The 18,930-nt window shown below is 38.7% G+C and overlaps 2 protein-coding genes across 4 annotated transcripts in view; one reads left to right on the top strand and one right to left on the bottom strand.

Moving 5' to 3' along the window:
* The window catches only part of ARL13B (ADP ribosylation factor like GTPase 13B), a 63,067-nt gene extending 56,825 nt beyond the window's left edge, over positions 1-6,242 (bottom strand). For 2 of the 3 annotated variants that reach the window (XM_006189300.3, XM_032477708.1), the window contains exon 1: positions 5,876-6,241. In XM_006189300.3, coding sequence (XP_006189362.2) covers positions 5,876-5,934 — 59 coding nt within the window. In that variant the 5' untranslated portion in view covers positions 5,935-6,241. Of the gene's footprint in view, positions 1-5,875 lie in introns of all 3 variants that reach the window. The other variant, XM_014563110.2, reaches the window with a different exon arrangement.
* A 6,112-nt stretch (positions 6,243-12,354) lies between these two features.
* PROS1 (protein S) overlaps positions 12,355-18,930 on the top strand; it is a 61,797-nt gene continuing 55,221 nt past the window's right edge. Inside the window, exon 1 of the mRNA XM_006189297.3 lies at positions 12,355-12,742. Within this exon, the coding sequence (XP_006189359.2) occupies positions 12,370-12,742 (373 nt within the window). The 5' untranslated portion in view covers positions 12,355-12,369. The remainder of the gene's footprint in view (positions 12,743-18,930) is intronic.

Genomic DNA, 18,930 nt, shown 5'->3' with positions numbered 1-18,930 from the left:
ATATATATCATATACCTTAAACTTTTCTATGTCATTCGATCTAGAATTCCATTTCCAAAGACATTCAAATCAGGATGCTCACCAAAGCACTGTTGATAGTAGTGAAAAATTTTAAATATTCTAAATATTTAATAACAGAAATGATTGAACACACTTTGGTGAATCTGTATAACAAAATACTCTGCTGCTATTAAAAAGATGTTCAACAAAAATACGTAGTGATGCAAAAAGATGTTAATTATGCATTAAAGTAAAAAAAAAATAAAAGCTTAATTTAAATTTGCCCCTTTGTACTTAACTTTGCCTTCAATGTTCTACAATAAATATGCATTACCTTTAAATAACAATAAATATACATTACTTTTAAATGTTTTAAAATAACAGCAGCTCCTGTCCACAAGACATCCTGGAAGACTAGGGAAATTGAATAAACATTTCATTGTAACTAATGGGTAAGTAGAGACTAATACAGGGTGCTAATAAACAAACACAAGGCAAGGTAAAGAATCTAGCTGGAATTTAAAGAAAGTTTCCCAATGGAGAGAATCTCCCAACTGAGATTTAAACATGATTAAGAACAGTCAGAAAAGAGAAGGGCATTCAGGGAGGAATAGAGGGACTAGAGAACTTAAGTACCCCAAATATGGAATGACAGGAAGAGAAAGAATGGCTTATGATGAGACCTATAGCCACGCTCAGGTCAAATCCAAGAATCCAGTAAGTAAGAAGCTTGGATGTTATCCTGAAGCAATTAAGAAAGACTCAAGGTTTAAAATCAGTTGCATATTAAAAAGACCACTGACAGTGTAGAGAATTAATCAGAAAGGATAGTGAAAAGTCTGTCAAAGACATCTGGGGGAGAAATAAAAGAAACCTTATCTAAACAGAGCAGTGGGTATGGAAAGCCTGAAAGAGTGCAAGACACGAAAGCAAAGGACTTGATTTGAGAACAAGGCACAAAGAGGTGTCCAGGATTACTCTAGGCTTCTGATCGGTAATAGGAAGGGAGAAGCAATTCGGCAGAGAAATGAGAGAAGATGTAAGTTCAGTTTTGGATGTGTTGGGATTGAGGATCCTGTGGTAATTAGATACGTAAGTCTTCTAGTGGTGGATGAAGTCTCTGTGCTGGAAACAGAGACTTGAGAGTCAATGTTGAGGTGGGAGCTGAAGTCCTCTATATGGTGAGACTGACCACAAAGGGAGAGTATGTGGAAGAAGAGAGTTGAAGACAGGAGCTGGGCAGATCTGAGAGTCAGAGGAAGAAAGGCTAACTGGCAAAAACAGAAAAGGAAATAGGCAGAAACATAAAAACAAAATTTTAATTCAGGGAAAAGAAATCAGAGAATTCCAAGAAGAGAGTGATTTTAAGTGTCGAATGATGCCAACAGATTGAAAAGAATCCACTAGATTTAAGAACCAGGCAGCACCTGGTGTAGCAAGAACTGAAGGGTCTAGTGGAAGACTTCAAAAGCAAGAAGTTAAGGAATGCACTAGAGGGGAGGAAGTTGAGAAAATACCAGTCATACACTGTGGGTTGTTAAGTCCGGGGTAAAGGGAAGGAGGAAGGGTAGTGGCTGCAGGGACAGAGGGTTGTTTAGGATGGCAGACAGAGAAAAACAACCTCCCAAAGATGTCCACATCCTAATTCCCGGAACCTGTGAATACATTAGCTTACATGGCAAAAGGAACTTTGTAGGTGTGATTAAGCTAAGGATTCTGGATGGGGATCTTAGCTTGGAGTATCCAGGTAGACTAGATGTAATCACAAAAGTCCTTTCTTATGAGAGGGAAGTAGATCAGAGAAGAGAGAAGATACCATACTCTAGACTTTGAAGATGGAAGAAGGGGGTCACAAGTGAAGGAATGCAGGCAGCCTCTTTCTTTGCTGGAAAAGGCAAAGAAAAACAGATTCTCCCGTAAAGCCTCCAGAAGGTATGCAAGTAACCCTGCTGACCCATTTTAGACTTCTCATCTCAGAACTGTGGGAAATAAATTTAAGTCACTAAGTTAATAGCAACTTATTACAGTAGAAATAGGAAACATTTCATTCGGTTTATTTTTTAGTAAGAGAGGCTTGAGCATGTTTACTTACTAAAGAAAGAACAGAAGTGAAGCTCTGAAGACAAAAAAGAAAGGGAGTTTGTATTGTTGATGATAAAACTGAACAGTAAATTTTGGGATAAAAGCTGAGGTTTATTCTTGTATCCCAGAAGTTCTCTCTGTGATCTCTGGCTGAATGCTGAATGACTGAAGTTCACTAGGCAATGGGAAGAAATGCAATAAAGAGCACAGGCGTTAAGAATTAGCCTTGGAAAGGAAAAGGAACTCTTCTTCCATTAACAGAAAGGGAGGAAGGGAAGGGTATCTATACTGATAAATACAAAATGAATTGAGGAGGGTAATCTACTAATCAGCACTTACCTCCTAAGATCAGAGGTATTATTTACTGAGTAACTACTATGTGCAAAGTATGAGGTACTTGCATAAATTTTCTTTCTCAAAATGTTGCAAGACAGAAATTATCCACAACTGACTGCGGGAAAAGTGCCAAAACTCCTAGGATTCAGACGCAAATCTGTTTGACTCAAAAACACTAAAATATTGAGAAATCTGGCAGACGCACTATAACCAAGTGATCAAGGTAACAGCATCAGTAATAAGACATCAGAATTATGCACCCTTTGATAGGATGTACCAAGGACAGATCACCTCTGTGGTATTCCTTTACCCAATTCTGTAGTAACACCTTTATCAAATCACAAGAAAACATCAAACAGTGTGAGAGGTATTGTACAAAACAACTGATAAGTACTCTTCAAAGTCTCAAGATTATGAAAGACAAGGGAAGACTGAGGAACTATTACAGACTGAGGGAGAACAAAGACAAAACAAAGCAATGTGGAATCCTTGACTAGATCCTGGACAGGAAAAAAAAAATAAGGAAAGCATTAGGTGTTAAACTAGTGAACTCAAAATAAAATCCATAATTTAGTTAATAGTATTATACCAAAGTTAATCTCAGCTTTGATCATTGTATCATAATCTCAAAATAAAAGTTTAAAAAACCCCACTATACTGCACTGCTTGCTTCCACAGGAGCAAGCCACTTATTTACCTGTGGGTCTAGCTTTTAGTCTTTTCAAGGTTAATTTGAATTAGCCTATGTTTAGGTTCTGCCTGGTGGCTAACAATAGCACACACAGCGTTCCTGAATTGCCTGGCATCCTGGTCTGACTCCTGACCTAGACTGGTGCTTTAACACTTGACCTCTGGCTCCTGTACATCACACATTTTGAATACTGTCATCCAAACCCTGACCCCAGTCTCTAGAATAATATGTTCATTGGGAGAGCATCTAAGTGAGGACAGGTGGGTAAATCCAAAGGCTGCCATATAACAGCAAAGTCAGCAAAGTAACCTCAGAACATAGCGTATAATAATGATCATCTCTCTTACACACACTCCTCACATGTGCAAACACATCTTCATAAAATGTAAACATGAAGAGGACTCTTAATAAGGGTTGCATAGTCTAAGACTTAAAAAATACTGTCTATGGCCATACCCTGAACACAACCGATCTCATCTAAGACTTAAAAAATACAGAATACATCATAAATGCACAAAATTTAATATATTTCTCAAATCAGCTTACTCTCTTCTCATTTATTCCAGTAAATGGACTACTTGCTAATGTTATTTACTTTAGGATGATTATTGCTAAGAAGTAATCAAACTACATACAGTACTTTGCAAATATTTATTCAGCCACTATTATGAACCAGGTATTGAATAAGGGTACTTAAAAGATAAGTGCAATCCTATTTAAGTTCTTTGACAGTTAACTCTATCCAACAGTGAGAGATTTTACCCATTTCCTATATATTTGGCCATGATCTGTATCAGTGAGGTCCAATAAAAATATACTACAAGCTACATATATAAGTTTGTTTTCTAGTTTAAATTTTCTAGTAACTGCATTCTAAAAAATGAAAACAAAAGGTGAAAATAAGCTAAGCATTGTATTTTATTTAATCCAATATATGCAGAAGTTATCATTTCAACATGTAATCAAACTGAAAAAAGACTGATATTTACCTTTTTCCTTTCTGCATAATAAATCTTCAAAATCCACTTTGTATTATACACTTACAGCACACAAACCCAACTAGCCACACGCAGCTAGTCACTACCCTATTGGACAGCACAGATCTTGATGCTACTACTTATTAAAGAATAAAATAAACTCTGAGTTATAGTGTTAAATTTCAATTCTGCTTTATTAATCAAATCCAACTATCTGTTCTACTTGGAAATCAATACATTCTCTGTTCTCTGAATTTTGTTTTTATTTTAATCATCCCAGAGATTATTATACTATATCTTCTGAGAGAAGCAAGCACAAAGAATGATGAATTAAGTTGAAAACTCCTTCAGAGTGCAAGCTTTTTGAGTGTTTTAGTTAAAAGAACACATGCTACTCTCACAAAAATAAAATGTATTTTTAAAAAAACCAGACATTGAAGGGGGAGGGTATAGCTCAGTGGTAGAGTGCATGGCTAGAAGGCATGAGGTCCTGGGTTCAATCCTCTGTATGTGCAGCAAAAATAAATAAATGAATAAACCTAATTACCCACACTGCCCCCAAAAAAGAAATGTTTAAAAAAAAGAGAGAGAGACATAGAGAAAAACATAAGGGGCCAACTATTATGAATGGCTGTCCAGCCTTAGCCGACTCTACAATCACATCAGAACATGATTAAAACAGATTAAATGAGTCTACACACCCAAACACATCTCGACTCTAAAGAGTTGATCATATCACTTATAATTAAAAGATTTACATTCATTTAAGACTTAATGGAGAAGAATTTAAAAGTTTCATTTAAAGTAAATTTCCAAATGTACACATATATTCTTCTTTAAAAGTGTAGCTTTCAGACTCATTCTATAAAGGATAGTTCATCTTTATGGCAAACACTTCTTTGAAATGTTAATGATCTTAAAAAAAAAAAGCTTTTGCAATAATTGACCCTTGGCCTGATTCTAAAGTAGAACTATAAAAAATTGTCATTATTTATAAAGACTAACAAACAACGTTTCTTCATAAGTTGGGCCGCTCAATTTTAAAAGCATCGTTTTCACTGACTACTTCCTAGCAGAGTGCCTGGCACACAGTATTTCCTCAACAAATGAATGAATATCAAGCAGCAGGTGCTAAGTATTAATACATTAAGCATTTCAAAATGAAACGTTAAAAAAATGGACTCTTTCAATTAAAGTGCTTAACTAGATCCCATTTTGAAATTGAAGCTACACTACAGTTAAGAAAACTTTCCATCAGTTATTTTCATTTAACACAACATGGTATAGATATCACCACCGTCATTTAATGTGAGGAAGGTGGGGCCAAAGAGATTAAGTCATATAATTATTAAGCAGTGGAGCCAGATTTCAAGCCCAAGTCCCCAGTGTGTGTGTGTTGGGAAGGGGGTGTGTGTATGTTAAGAAAACAATATCCCATGTTTCCCAATTTAAAAAAAAAAAAATCCCATTACAAAAGTTTCAGGGGAAGACTACACAACGGATAGTTCCCAATTCCACATACACATGAAATCCACAACTTTTTTAAGAAATTAGGACCCATTTAAATGATAACAATCGGCATTATGTATGAGAATTTAACTCCAACTAAACAAAAAGGCGACGTCCTCCTATCCCTCCCTCCGGGGATAAATCAAACTGGGAGGGAAAGCATCCCCTGCGGCCTGGGAGAGACACTTCAAGCAGAGAAGAGGCGGCGCCCTGCCCGGCCCTCGGGGCGCAGCGGTCCCCTTCCCCTAGGACAGCACCGGGCCTAACGGCTCCAGCCTACCTGACGGGCTCCCGCCACCGCTTGAACCAGCTGCAGCAATTGGCCATCAGACTGAACATCCCAGGCCGCTCCTCCCGCCGCCTCCCATCCGAGCCCGGAGCGGGGATGGGCCCCTAGCAGTCCCAGGCCGAGTCCCGGGGGCCGCAGCTACCGCTCCGAGGCACCCTTAAGGCGTAGGGCCGGAGGAGACGACGGGAGGGAGGTGAGGGCGGTCAGTTCAAGCAACAAGCCCAATAACCGCGCCAGCCAGCGAGCGGACAACGACCGCGCTCCTCGCCCGGGCACAGCCGGGCCAAAAGCGCAGTTACACCGACCGGAGAAGGATAGTCGAGCCGGCGAGAGAAAACCCCCGCGTCGACGTACTGACGTTCTCCCATGGCGCGGAAGGCCCGCCCCAAACACCGCCCATGCACTGCTCCAATCACCGTTCGACGACCCGCGGTGGGGGGCTCTGAGTGGCTGAAGTGGCCCGGCTCCCCGCCCCGGCCAGAGAGGAGGGAGGGAGAAAGGGGCGTGGTCTAGAAGGAGGTGGCAATGGCAGGGAAGGTGGTTCTCGTAGCTAGGCAACGGAAGCGTCCTGAGATGAGCTGAGGGACCTCGGACAGATCTCAGGCAAGATCTATCTGTATACCTATCCAAACTGTGTTGCCAACCAAGGGCGCTGCTCCTCGTCTGTCTCCAACTACAACTGAGATTCAGACATCTCAGGTCTTGCGGTGTTTTGTTTTGTTTTATGAAACAAAGGTGGGGATCCTACGGGATTCCGGCCGACTCAGGCTACGCAACTACAGAAACAATTAAGAAGGGAAAAGGAGGGAGGGTATAGTTCAAGTGGTAGAGCGTGTGCTTAGCATGCATGAGGTCCTGAGTTCAATCTCCAGTACCTCCTCTAAGAATAAATAAATAAACCTAATTACCTCCCCCCACCAAAAAACAACAACAAAAGCAAACAGAAAAAAGGAGGGAAAAACTCATTTGCTAACTATCCAATAGTTCAGATGAGAGTGACATTTTAATCTGTATAACGTTTATTGCTGTTCGTTACATAAAATGTGAGATGGAATTGTATGATACTGTGTGAGGGGTTATGATTACCCAAAAAAATAACATAGTCATTGTAGAAAATGGGAAAAACACTGAAAAAAGAACAAGCTGAAGAAAATACAATCTCACACTCACCACCCAAAGATAGTGTTAACACTTTGATGTATATTTTTTCCAGGATTTTTAGATACATAGATTGCTAGCTATTTGGTTTCTGCAAGATGGAGATCATGATCTATTGGCTGTTTTGTAACGTTTTATTTTATGAAAAGAAATACATAATATCTACATTTCCTTTATATTCTTTGGAAATAAAGAAGTGACAAGCACACTCCTATAGAAAAAAATGAATGTATTATATGTAGGGAGCTGTGTGTCCATTCAGCCTCTACTTAAATATATATATTCAAACCTTGGTAAAAGGAGAAGAGGACCCTGGGAAGCCCAGTGTATCCAAGACAAAATAATAGTTTGGGACTAAGGTAGATCTAGTTTTAAAATTATTCTCTTTTACTCACTCATGTAACCCTAGTTCAAACTCGTATACATCTCTTACAGCTTATTGGCTTTGAACTCAAGTACCCTATAAGTAAAATGGAAATGAAAATACCTACTTTGCAGGGCTGCTAAGATGATGAAATGAGAGAACTAAAGCTCAAGTGCAATTTCTAGCAAGTAATAGCAGATTTTGAAGTTGGTGTCATCTGTCCTAAAAACATTTAATGGTATGTATCCCCCTACCTCTGCCTCCAAACTGCTAGGGATCTTGTTCACTATTCTCATTGTCCTGCCTTGATAACTTAACATTTCTTTCCAGTTGCTCGAGGCCTCTACTGGTTTTCCTAACTGAACCTGTCCTTCGTCATCAGTGCTGGGCTGCCTCTGCCCAGACTACCCTGTCCAGACACTATAATACCTCTATTACTAAATTTAATACAGGTAACTCTTCTAAAATTCTTTCCTCCCTTGGCTTTTCACAATTATGTACTATTCTTGTTCTCTTCCAATCTCATTGGTTACCCTTTTTCAACTTCCTATATATATTCTCTAAGATCTGACCCTATCCCTCTGCTTTCCTTTTTAAAAAACATGTTCTCTTCAAAAAGCCAATGACTACTTCTGTGCCTGAAGGGCCTTTCTTTACTTACTATCCTCAAGCATTTCTGAAACTCAATACTCAACCCCACCTTTTTCCCCAAACTATACGCAACCTCAGCTCTACTTCTTCTCTTCCCTAATTCTAATAGTGATACATTACCAAACATTTCTGGTGCCAACATACAGTTGGTCAGTTAGTTAACTGGATGATTGTTAGTTTTTCAATATATTAAGTGGTCTGGTAGACATATATGCTGCTCACTACTTCCAGTTGTCTTTTTCTTTTATAAGCACATGAGAGAGTTATTTCTACCCTCTTGAAGTCATGGGAACTGCTTTGTCCATTGAAATGTGAGTGTAGTGACTGTATCACTTCTTTGTGGAAGGATCTAAGAGCTAGTCCACAATCTCCATGTTCTATCTTTCTTCCCTTGCAATAGTAACTGTGGAAGCCTACTTTACCTTTGAAGTACTTATGATATCAAAACAGCATGTAATGCTGAGCCAACACATGGGAGACAGCTGCCTGGAAAGTCCTGTAGGTGACTTCCCATGAGCAAGAAATAAACACTTATTTTAAGCCACTGTAATTTTGTGGCTGTTTTACCACGGTACAATCTAGTTTATTCTAAATGAAGAAAACAATCTTGATGTCATTCTAATTAAGACTCTTGTTTCATCTCCCAGGAATGGTTGAATTTGCATCCTAAATGTTACCTGGTTTCTTCCTTTTCCCTTCCAGTTTTACTGAGGTAAAATTGACAAATAAAATTGTAATGTACTTGAAGTGTCCAATCTGATGATTTGATAGATGTATACCTTGTGAAATGATTCCCACAGTCAGGTTAACTGACACATCTGTTACCTCACATAGTTACCTTTCTTTTTCTTTTTTTTTTTTTTCTGAGAACACTTAAGATCTACTCTCTTAGCAAATTTCAAGTATACAAAACAGTATAATTAATTATAGTCACCAAGCTATAGCATTAGATCCTCAGAACTTATTCATCTTATAAGTGAAAGTTTTGTACCTTTTATCAGTCTCTCCCCATTTCCCCACTCTTCCACCCCTCATCCACCATCCTACTCTCTATTTCTATGAATTTGCCTTTTTTTAGATTCTACATGTAAGTGATAACATGTAGAATTTGTCTTTGTCTGGTTTATTTCACTTAGTATAATACCCCAATGCCGTGTATAAATGTGAAATATAGATAGATAGATAGATAGATAGATAGATAGATAGATAGATAGATAAATAGATAGATAGATAGATAGATTGATTTCACATTTTCTTTATCCATTCATCTGTTGATGGACACTTAGCTGGTTGTTTCCATATGTTGACTATTGTGAATAATGCTGTAATAAACTTGAGAGTACAGATGTCTCTTCAAGATAGCTATTCCATTTATTTTTGGATATATAACCAGAAGTGGGATTGTTGGATCTGTTGACTGGAAAAATAAACTCGCAATGTAAGAGCTGTGAGTTGAGTTTTATTCAGTGTGTTACTGAGGGCTGCAGCTCAGGAGACAGCCTCTCAGATAGCTCTAAGGAACTTCTCTGAAGAGGTAGGAGCCAGTGTGTGTGTGTGTGTGTGTGTGTGTGTACGCGCACATATATATCTCAATATTTTGGCTGGGAAATACATGCAGTCAAGCATACATCTTGGTAAAAGATAACCACACAGAAAACAGGTATCACCAGTTAAGGATTTTAGTGCTTTGTAAAGGAGGATGCAAGAGTCTGGGGTTATTGAAATTCTTCCTTAGATATGAATTTTAGCTATCTAGGGGCCCATATATCCAAAACACAGGACATCTCACCCTGGGTTTCTCTCAGCAAGTACTTGTAAGTCTGTGACTGCAGTGATTAATGACTTGAACCTTGCAGAACTGGAGTGGTGGGGGACATTCTTTGTTTACAGATCATATAGTATTTCTATTTTTAATTTCTTGAGAAACTTCTGTACTGTTTTCTATAATGGTGGTATTGATGTACATTCCCACCAACAGTGAACAAGGGTTCCCTTTTCTCAACATCCTCACCAACACTTATCTCTTGTATAAATGTTACTTGGTTTCTAATCATTCCCAGCTCTGATCCATTTTGTAAACATTTAACAAGGCAACACTCTTAAAGTACAGCCATAAAAATCACTCTATCTAAAATAAACAAACAAATAAAATAAGACTAGTCCTCAAAGCCTGGGATTTAAATACTTTAGTATTTGTTAGTTTTTACAAAGCAAATATTAAAAGACTATTGTGGAAAAATAAAATTACAGATCAGCAAAAGGAAAATGATCCATAACCCTACCCCTGGAAATAATCATCGCTGATATTTGGGCATAAATATTCGTAGGCTTGTATTGTTAAATTGAATTTAATTGAATATTTATGTACCCATCACTGTTCTAGGCACTAGGAATATAGCTGTGAACAAAACAAAAAAATTCCTGCCCTCATGGATTTTACACTCTAATGGAGGAGAAGGATGAGGATGCAGATAAAAAACATAATAATTAAATGAGACAACATATTAGTAGATTATACGGAGAAACATAAAACTGAATGAGGGGAAAGGACTAGAATTAGGACTGGGAGAGGGGATTAGATTAGCAGCTAAATTTTGGATAAAGTTTAATTGCACATCATAGAGTGAACTTGTGAAATAAATTAAAAACCTGAAAATTTTATCCAAAGATGAATTACTAAATTTTGTATTAAAACATTCAAGTGTATGATTTTTCGAAGTCTCGACGTTACACTGTATTGGTAGGACACATAATTTTTTAGCACTGACAACTGTTGCTGATACTGTGACGTATATTTGTAGTATTAAAATGATACTCACTTTCAGTTGAAGGCTTTGAAAGAGCAAGATTTTTCTTTTAGGTACCTCACATTTCTCTAACATTTCTGCCTTCATATTCCTTATATTTTTTTTAATGTCTGTATCGAGATGATTTGTTATGATTGTTGTTGGGAGGGAGGGTATAGCTCAGTGACAGAGTGCGTGCTTAGCATACACGAAATCCTGGGTTCAATCCCCAGTACCACCGTTAAAAAAATAAGTAAACCTAATCCCCGCCCCCGCAATAAAAAACCATTAAGAAAAAGAATAGCAACTTAAAAAAAGCAATTAAAAACAAAAATAATAAATGAATGTTGTAGATTCATGATTTTGGAGGTTTTCCCTCCTTGTGAAATTTTGAGATCTCAAAATTGATATTCTACTCAGTTCCTCCTCACAAGATGAGGAAAGACTCATAGCCTAAATATATATAAATATTCAATAATTAAATATAGTACTTAAAGGTCATTTTGTTTTATGATTGATTGCTAACACACCGAACAATTATACAGAGACTAGAACTATATTTATAACTAACTCACTTGGGGCTGGGAATAAAGTGGTGAATAGATTGATATGGTAGAGTCAGACACAGCAAGAAGCAAGAGAATTTAAAAGAGGGAAGAATATGGGTGGATATATTCAACAATTTCATGTCAAATGTTCTTATCAGAAAAAGTGACGCCAGTATCGATGTCCATGCAGCTGGATCACAGAACCACAGACGAGCTGGAAGAGACCCTTGAGAGATCATCAGCCTATTGACTTTTATTCACACACACAGGAAATCAACCGATACATTCGTTTGGGCAGAAATACTAGAAGTGATAATAGAAAGAATGCCTTAAGTATGTACTACTATTTAACACACTGATGGCCTCACATGTGTCATCTCTTTAAGTTCTTACATTAACACTGTGAAAACCTACTATTATCTCCATTTACAAATAGTACAACTATTAAGTGGCAGCACTGCCATTTGAATCCAGGCAGTTTAGCTCCAGAGGCAGCCCTAAACATCTAGTAACGTATTTCAAATGTGTACGTCTAAGCACAAAAGCAGGGGTAACATGCAAAAAACAAAACGAGCTGTTTGAAGGCGAGGGAATTTGAGACATTCTTTTTTTCCCCCAAACATCTTTTTTTGCTATAGTTTTTTGCACTATAATTGTAAGAACAAAACAAAAATGTAGATCAAAACTATCCCATTTGCTTCCATTATCTCTGCTCTCTGTAGCCTTCCCAGAGGTCTCATTCGCTTCTAAGGGTGTTGATTAACATCCTCATCCCCAGCGTTAGTCCCTCACAGTTTTTCCCTCTAAACCTGGACACCGCGTCCTCTCTCTGGGTTCTCAAGTTCTCTTGGCCACTCAGCCTTCCACCCCAGGTCGCTAGAGGATTTTTTTTTTTTTTTTTTTTTTTTACTCCATTTGCTTCCCTTTCTCCGTGGCAAACTTCACAATCCAGAGACCGCTGGAAAAGGGCGAGGAAGGATGTCTGGACAGTGTTTACTAGGCCTCCAGCACTCTTCCCCAGCCCTGCCCCCAACTCCGAAAAGAAAAGCTTCCTGGAAATGTCCTTGTTATCGCTTCCCGCGTCGGGCTGGGGGCTGGGAGCGGGCGGTCCCCCCGCCCCCGGCTCGGCCGCCTCGCGGGCGCGCTCGCTCGCAGCGCCGCCGCGCCGCAGTCCTCAGAGAGCGGCGCCCGGGTCGTAGCTCCGCGGCGAGCGGAGCGCAAGGGTCCTCGCCGGGAAGCGCCACCGTCCCCGCCCGCAACTCCGCCCGCTGCGCCATGAGGGTCCCAGGTGGGCGCTGCGGGGCGCTGCTGGCGTGCCTCGCCCTACTGCTTCCCGTCTTGGAGGCTAACTGTGAGTAATCAAAAGCGTGCTGTCTTCTTCCCTCAGCAGTGCCAACTGAACTGCGAGCGCGGGTGGTAGGATTTTCTTTCCTAGGGCTCCTACAAAGTTTCCAGTGAGTCTGACAATCGCCGGGCTGAAGGAAGCAGCCGTGGATTTAGTGGGCAGTGTAATGGTGGGGCAGGGTCAGTATTTGCCCTACTCTGGGAATCAAGTGTTGCCTACGGGACAGGACAGGTTCAGGAGCCCCAGTGACACTAAATGTCAATAGAGGAATTAGAAAATCTACCTATTTGCCCTCAACAGCTGAAGTTCCCAGTCAGAGGACAAGGATGAACACGTTCCAGTGTAAAACTAGGAAGGAAAAAGCAACCCACCCTGTCTTCCCTTCATACAAGTGCCTGTCTCCAGCCAGAACCAGCACCCCCTGCTGCAGCCTACCACCCGTCTGCAATTTCTGGACTTTGAGCTTGGTTTGCTTATCTCAACATTGACAAACGAATTGTTTTGGGATGACTGCGGGTTTGCATAGCAGTAGGGAGATGTCATTTTTTAACCTTGAAATCAAAAGGACTGTTAAATATTGTAGTTCTCAGATCGTCTTGTACTGAGGATTTTTGACACTGAGTGCCACATGAATTCTTTGTACTTTATCTTTGTATTTCCTTGATTCAAGGCAAAATACTGAGTTTTCTCTAAAAAATATGTAGGGATGTCAGGGCATTTAGTACATTTTAGTGGTCACTTAATTCGTTGGTTCTTTAAAGTTTAAGCATGTTCACTGGTCAAAAATGCTTACTTGTGTTATGTTTTATTCTCAGGAAATGGCATGGGAGAGATAAATTCTGAATTACACCATAACTTTTAGGTTGCTTAAAGCTCCAGTGTAAGTTTTTCAAAGATGAGAATTTCAGGAGAGTTAAATAGGAATTTACTAACATCCCACTAAATTTTATTGGTTATAGATCAGGATGAGTGTGATATTGAAGAATTCTAATTTTAAAGCTAAAACAACACTTTGTTAATCTTACATTAAAGACCTACAATAGCAGAATGTCAACATTCAAACTCCTATCATTAAGCTTATATGTGGACCACATAACACTAACTCATTATCTATATAGTTCATTAGGACAATCAAGTATTTGTCCGATAATCAGTGTTTTGGAGAAGAGAAAAAGGCAAAAGTGGCTTGCCACTTAACTGCTTGTCACCACAGGAATTTGCTAATTCTTTCTTTTTGTAGAAATTGTTACATTTTCATTGAATCTTGGTAGAGTTAAAAATGATGTGTGTGTGTGTCTGTGTGTATTATACATAATCAAAACATATACATGGGGAAATACACTTGTTATATATAGACACTGATAGAGTAGATAAATTAATTCTACAGCTACATCACGTAAAGAATAGTTGTCCCCATAATGCCTTTATTTTTAAAAGTATGGTAGTTTAATTGGATTAAAAATAATTTCTGGTTTACTAATGAGAAAACTGAGATACAGATGGAATATTTTTACTCCCTAAGATTTTAAATTTGAGATCAAATTAGAACTATAAATATTCTGTTTATAATTAATTGTTTAGTCTGTAGAAATACAACTGCTTAGTCCATAGAAATACAGTTCTATTTAAAGAAAAGTTTACAGATCAATTTTAGTTTTGAGAGAGTTATTAGAAATCATCGAGTTTAACTTTTTTAGCAATGAAGAAATTGTTCAGAAATGCTACCTGATTTTCCAGACATGTTTTTATATATCAGTATCTGTATCTATATCTATCTAGAGAGAGAGATTTAAAATAATACTGTCTATATATTTTGTGTCACTTCCCACTAAAGGCTGTGATGAAGAAAAATAGAAGAAAGATGTCTCCTTTGGCTGTGCTAATTTGGCCCTTTGCAGACTTCCACTTCTGCTTAGGAGCAGACTACCCTTGACATTACTGACTCATATTTTCCTTCTCTTTTTTACTTTCTTCTTTCCTTCTCTAACTATTCTTTTCACTGTTTATCTGCCTTTGTCTTTTCTTAAATTCACTTCATTTCAGAGTCCAAAATGTTGCACTGATGGAGAGATTTTATCAAGCTTAGATTAGAGTTGAGGTTGGTGCTGGAAGAGTTAGAGGCAATATCTGGTATGCAACACCACCACCCTATGCCATATTCTCTTGCCATTAATTCTATCTAGGATCTACAGTCGTGCTTTTCATTTCAGACCTTTTCTAACCACCAAGTTCAATATCTTCTCTAATAGCTAAATGATCTGTATGCACATTTAAGCTTTCAAAATACTATGAGAAAAAAATGTGAGAAGCCTGATAATTCATTTATTAATTAATATTCTTTAGCTTAAGCAACAGTAATGACTCTTGCTAACTAAAGAAGAAAGAAAGGAAGGAAGGGGCAGAAAGAAAGAGAGGGAGAGAGAGGAAAGAAAGAAAGAAAAGAAGGAAGACAGACAATTAAAAAAATAAAAATTAAAAAATAGGATAAAATAAAGGAACAAAAGAAAGAAAAACAAAGAAAGAAAGGAAGGGAAAAAAAAAAAAAAACGCTGAGTGGATTTCTTGGAAGACTACTTAATGGCATGTTGAATAACCAGGCCTAGGGAAGCCAAGGACTTGGGTGTTTTAGGTGATCTATGTAGTGCGAGCTCATGTGCTCACTATATTAGGAGCTGCCATCAGATGACTCAGTTCTGTCTTCTGGTCTTGTATATCCCTGCTCATGATTGAATTTCTTAGAAAAGAGAACCTGATTATTTTGGCTTAGCTTGTTTGTGGAGTCCTGTGATTGACAGCTCACTAGAATCAGATAGAGTGCCAGAAGGACACAAAGTAATGGATGCTGGGAAGGAAGCAAAGATGTTGATGGAGAATAGGTTCTTGTCTCGCACAGGAAAGAATTCAAGAGCAAGTCATAGTAAAGTGAGAGTAGATTTATTCAGGGAGATATACACTCCATCCACAGAGAGTGAGCTATCTCAGAGGGCAAGAGAGGCGGCCCCAGGGTTGTTAGTTTTTATGGTTTGGGTAATTTCATATGCTAACAAGTGGGAGGATTTTCCCCACTATTTTGGGAAAGGGGTAAGAATTTCCAGGAATTGGGCCCCCGTCCACTTTTTGGCTTGTATGGTCAACCTGGGAACTGTCATGGTGCTGGTAGGTTTGTCATTTCGCATACTAATGTATTACAGTGAACCTATAATAAGGCTCAAGTTCTACTGGAAGTTAAATCTTCTGCCATCTTGAGCCAAGTTGGGCCTAGTTGGTTCTAAATAGTAGATATATCCTATCCTCAATTGCTGTGTCATCCTTTTAATGACTATGCCCTGCCCCCTTCCCTCCTGTCTCAGAAAAAAGAGGAATCTACACATTCTAATTATTGGCTGTACAACATACACACATGCCCTGCTTTACATAAACACCATTTGAAAATATTTCAAATATAATGCAGAGACTTCTAATATAATGCAAATAACTAATGTTCAGTAGAAAGGACGTCCTCCTCAATAAATTCCACTCAACACACTGGGAGAGGAAGGCTCAAGGCTACTGTTTCCTAGGGTGGTACCATCGGGTGATGTCCGTGCCTCCTCTAATTCTGTCACAATCCTATGTCAATGTGCTATGTTTTATGGATGAAATGATACGTCGTAGTAACCCAAAACATCCTGTATGTCAAAAATAATTTTAAAAAGACAAGCAAAGGAATACAGTTACTGGCGTTAGAGCTTGCCTGTCTCTCTTGGTTTGAAGCCAGAGCTGGTATTTATGACTTCCTCCTTCACTACTCAGTTCATATGCCTCTTGCTTTTAGGCAGTTCCTCATGTTTGATTTTTTTTGACATTTTTTTATTGAGTTACAGTCATTTTACAATCTTGTGTCAAATTCCAGTGTAGAGCACAATTTTTCAGTCATATATGAACATACCTATATTCATTGTCACATTATTTTTCGCTGTGAGCTACCACAAGATCTTGTATATATTTCCCTGTGCTATACAGTATAATCTTGTTTATCTATTCTACATATGCCTGTCAGTGTCTAACTCATGTTTGATTTTTTGTCTGCTCAATGAGATGAACCATATCCTTATTCAGGAAGAATCTGAGCCCTGCCTGTGGATAGTTGCATCCATCTCTCTTCCTTTACAATTTCTACTGTGTATAGTAGTCATCCTGGAGAAGCAGCACTTCTTCTGACCCTGATGTGTATGTGGCAGCAGCACTATTTTGTGTAAATTATTGTCATTCTAGCATAACTCTTTCCTTTTTTTCCTACAAGAATAAAGAACTTGAAGTGGCCATATAGCAGTCTCAGCTTCAGATTAAGTGGGAAGTATGTTAGGTTTCACAGTGAATGCATTTCTTCCTGGGGTCCCAGTTTCTGGATGAGCAGAACCTAGTTGTAAAGAAAGAAAGCAAAAAAATTGAGAATAGATCGTTGAATTCGTTTCTCAGGGCTGCCATAACAAAGTACCACAAATGGAGCGGCTTAAATAGCTGAACTCATTGTCCCACAGTTCTGGAGACCAGAGATCTGAGATCAAGGTGTCAGCAGAGCTGATTCCTTCTGAGGACTGTTCCATGCCTCCCTCTTAGCTTCTGGTAGCCTCAAACATTCTTTGGCTTCTAGATGGCATTCTCCCTATGTCTTCACATTATCTTTCCTCTATATATGTTTATCTCTGTTCCAAATTTTTCCTTTTCATAAGGATACCAGTCATATTGGAGTAGGGCTCACTCTTAATCTGACCATCTGCAAAGCCCCTATTTCCAAAAAAAGTCATGGTCACAGGGTCTGGGGGATTAGGACTGCACCATTTTTATAGCAGACACAATTCCACTTGGTCACTAACCATCAAATCATGACAAGTACTTCTTCCCTTTCTACTTTCATTCCTGACCTGTGGATTTTGGCTCTAGGAGAAAAAAGCACTGTATATTAATGATTGCTTATTCAGAAAATGTACCTCTTTTTTTTAGCCATATTTTGGAAGATAGAATTGTGTGCCAAAAGGCAGTAACTGAGCCTTCAATAGTTGGTCAGTTCATAATTCCATAAGGCTAGCTCTTTCCAGGTATTAGAGTACACAATAAAACCAGTGAGAACCGTAAGAATCATCCCACTTGACTTATTTCCTTAATTGTGGAGTTAATTTCTTATTTAGAGGTAAAGCTGTATTGCTTAGCATGAAGCACTGAATGAGTCTGTCAGTAGTGGTGCTGATGGAAAAGCTAAATCCAAATAAAGAATAAATGTCTCTACCTCTGAGTACAAATTGCTGCTTTTTTTTCTGTGAAAAAAGTTCCCTAACTTATCAGCCATTCACCAGGTAGCTGATTGGATTTAGTAATCTGCCCAGTTTCCAACAGCTAAATAAGCAGCAATTCTGCTAACAGATTTGGTGTTTTTCTTAGTAGGGGGACATTTGTGAGGGAAAATCTGTGAGGGTGAATCTACATGTAGCCTCTATCCCTGCGACCATAGCTAATTTTTAATGACTATTGAACAGATATTAGACCGGGTGACGCAGAGCGGCAGCCTGAGGGCCATATGTGCAGACAGACTTGTGTGTTCACCCTCATGGCAACTTAAAAATCAGAAAATTTCATCTAAAAATTTGGTTTCATGACTTCTCTTGGAAAACAAAGGAAGATCTGGCAACACTGGGTGCACATTTCAACATAGCGCAGTTTAGCTAGAGCTGATTCCGAGCTACCTTCTTTTTTTTTTTTTAACATTTTTATTTATTAAGTTATAGTCAGTTTACAATGTTGTGTCAATTTCCAGTGTAGAGCACAGTTTTTCAGTTATACATGAGCATACATATATTCATTTCCACATTCTTTTTCACTGTGAGCTACCAGCAAGATCTTGTCTATATTTCCCTGTGCTATACAGTATAATCTTGTTTATCTATTCTACATATGCCTGTCAGTATCACAAATTTCAAACTCCCAGTCTGTCCCTTTCCACCCCCCTCCCCCCAGAGCTACCTTCTTTAGATAGACTGTCCCCTCTTCAGTTTACCATAATTCTGAGCATCCATCATTGTGTCACCAAGCCTCTTCCCTTGTTTATGGCACCTATCTAGCGCTTGAAGATTTTTGAGTTCATGAGCCTTGCACTAGATTACCTTGAGAAGAAACACAGCTGACAGTCCTTAAGTGGACCATTCTGTCCCCACTTACGT

The sequence above is a fragment of the Camelus ferus genome, chromosome 1 (genome assembly GCF_009834535.1).
Source record: "Camelus ferus isolate YT-003-E chromosome 1, BCGSAC_Cfer_1.0, whole genome shotgun sequence".
Classification (NCBI taxonomy): Eukaryota; Metazoa; Chordata; class Mammalia; order Artiodactyla; family Camelidae; genus Camelus; species Camelus ferus.
This window is presented reverse-complemented; position numbering and strand designations above follow the sequence as displayed.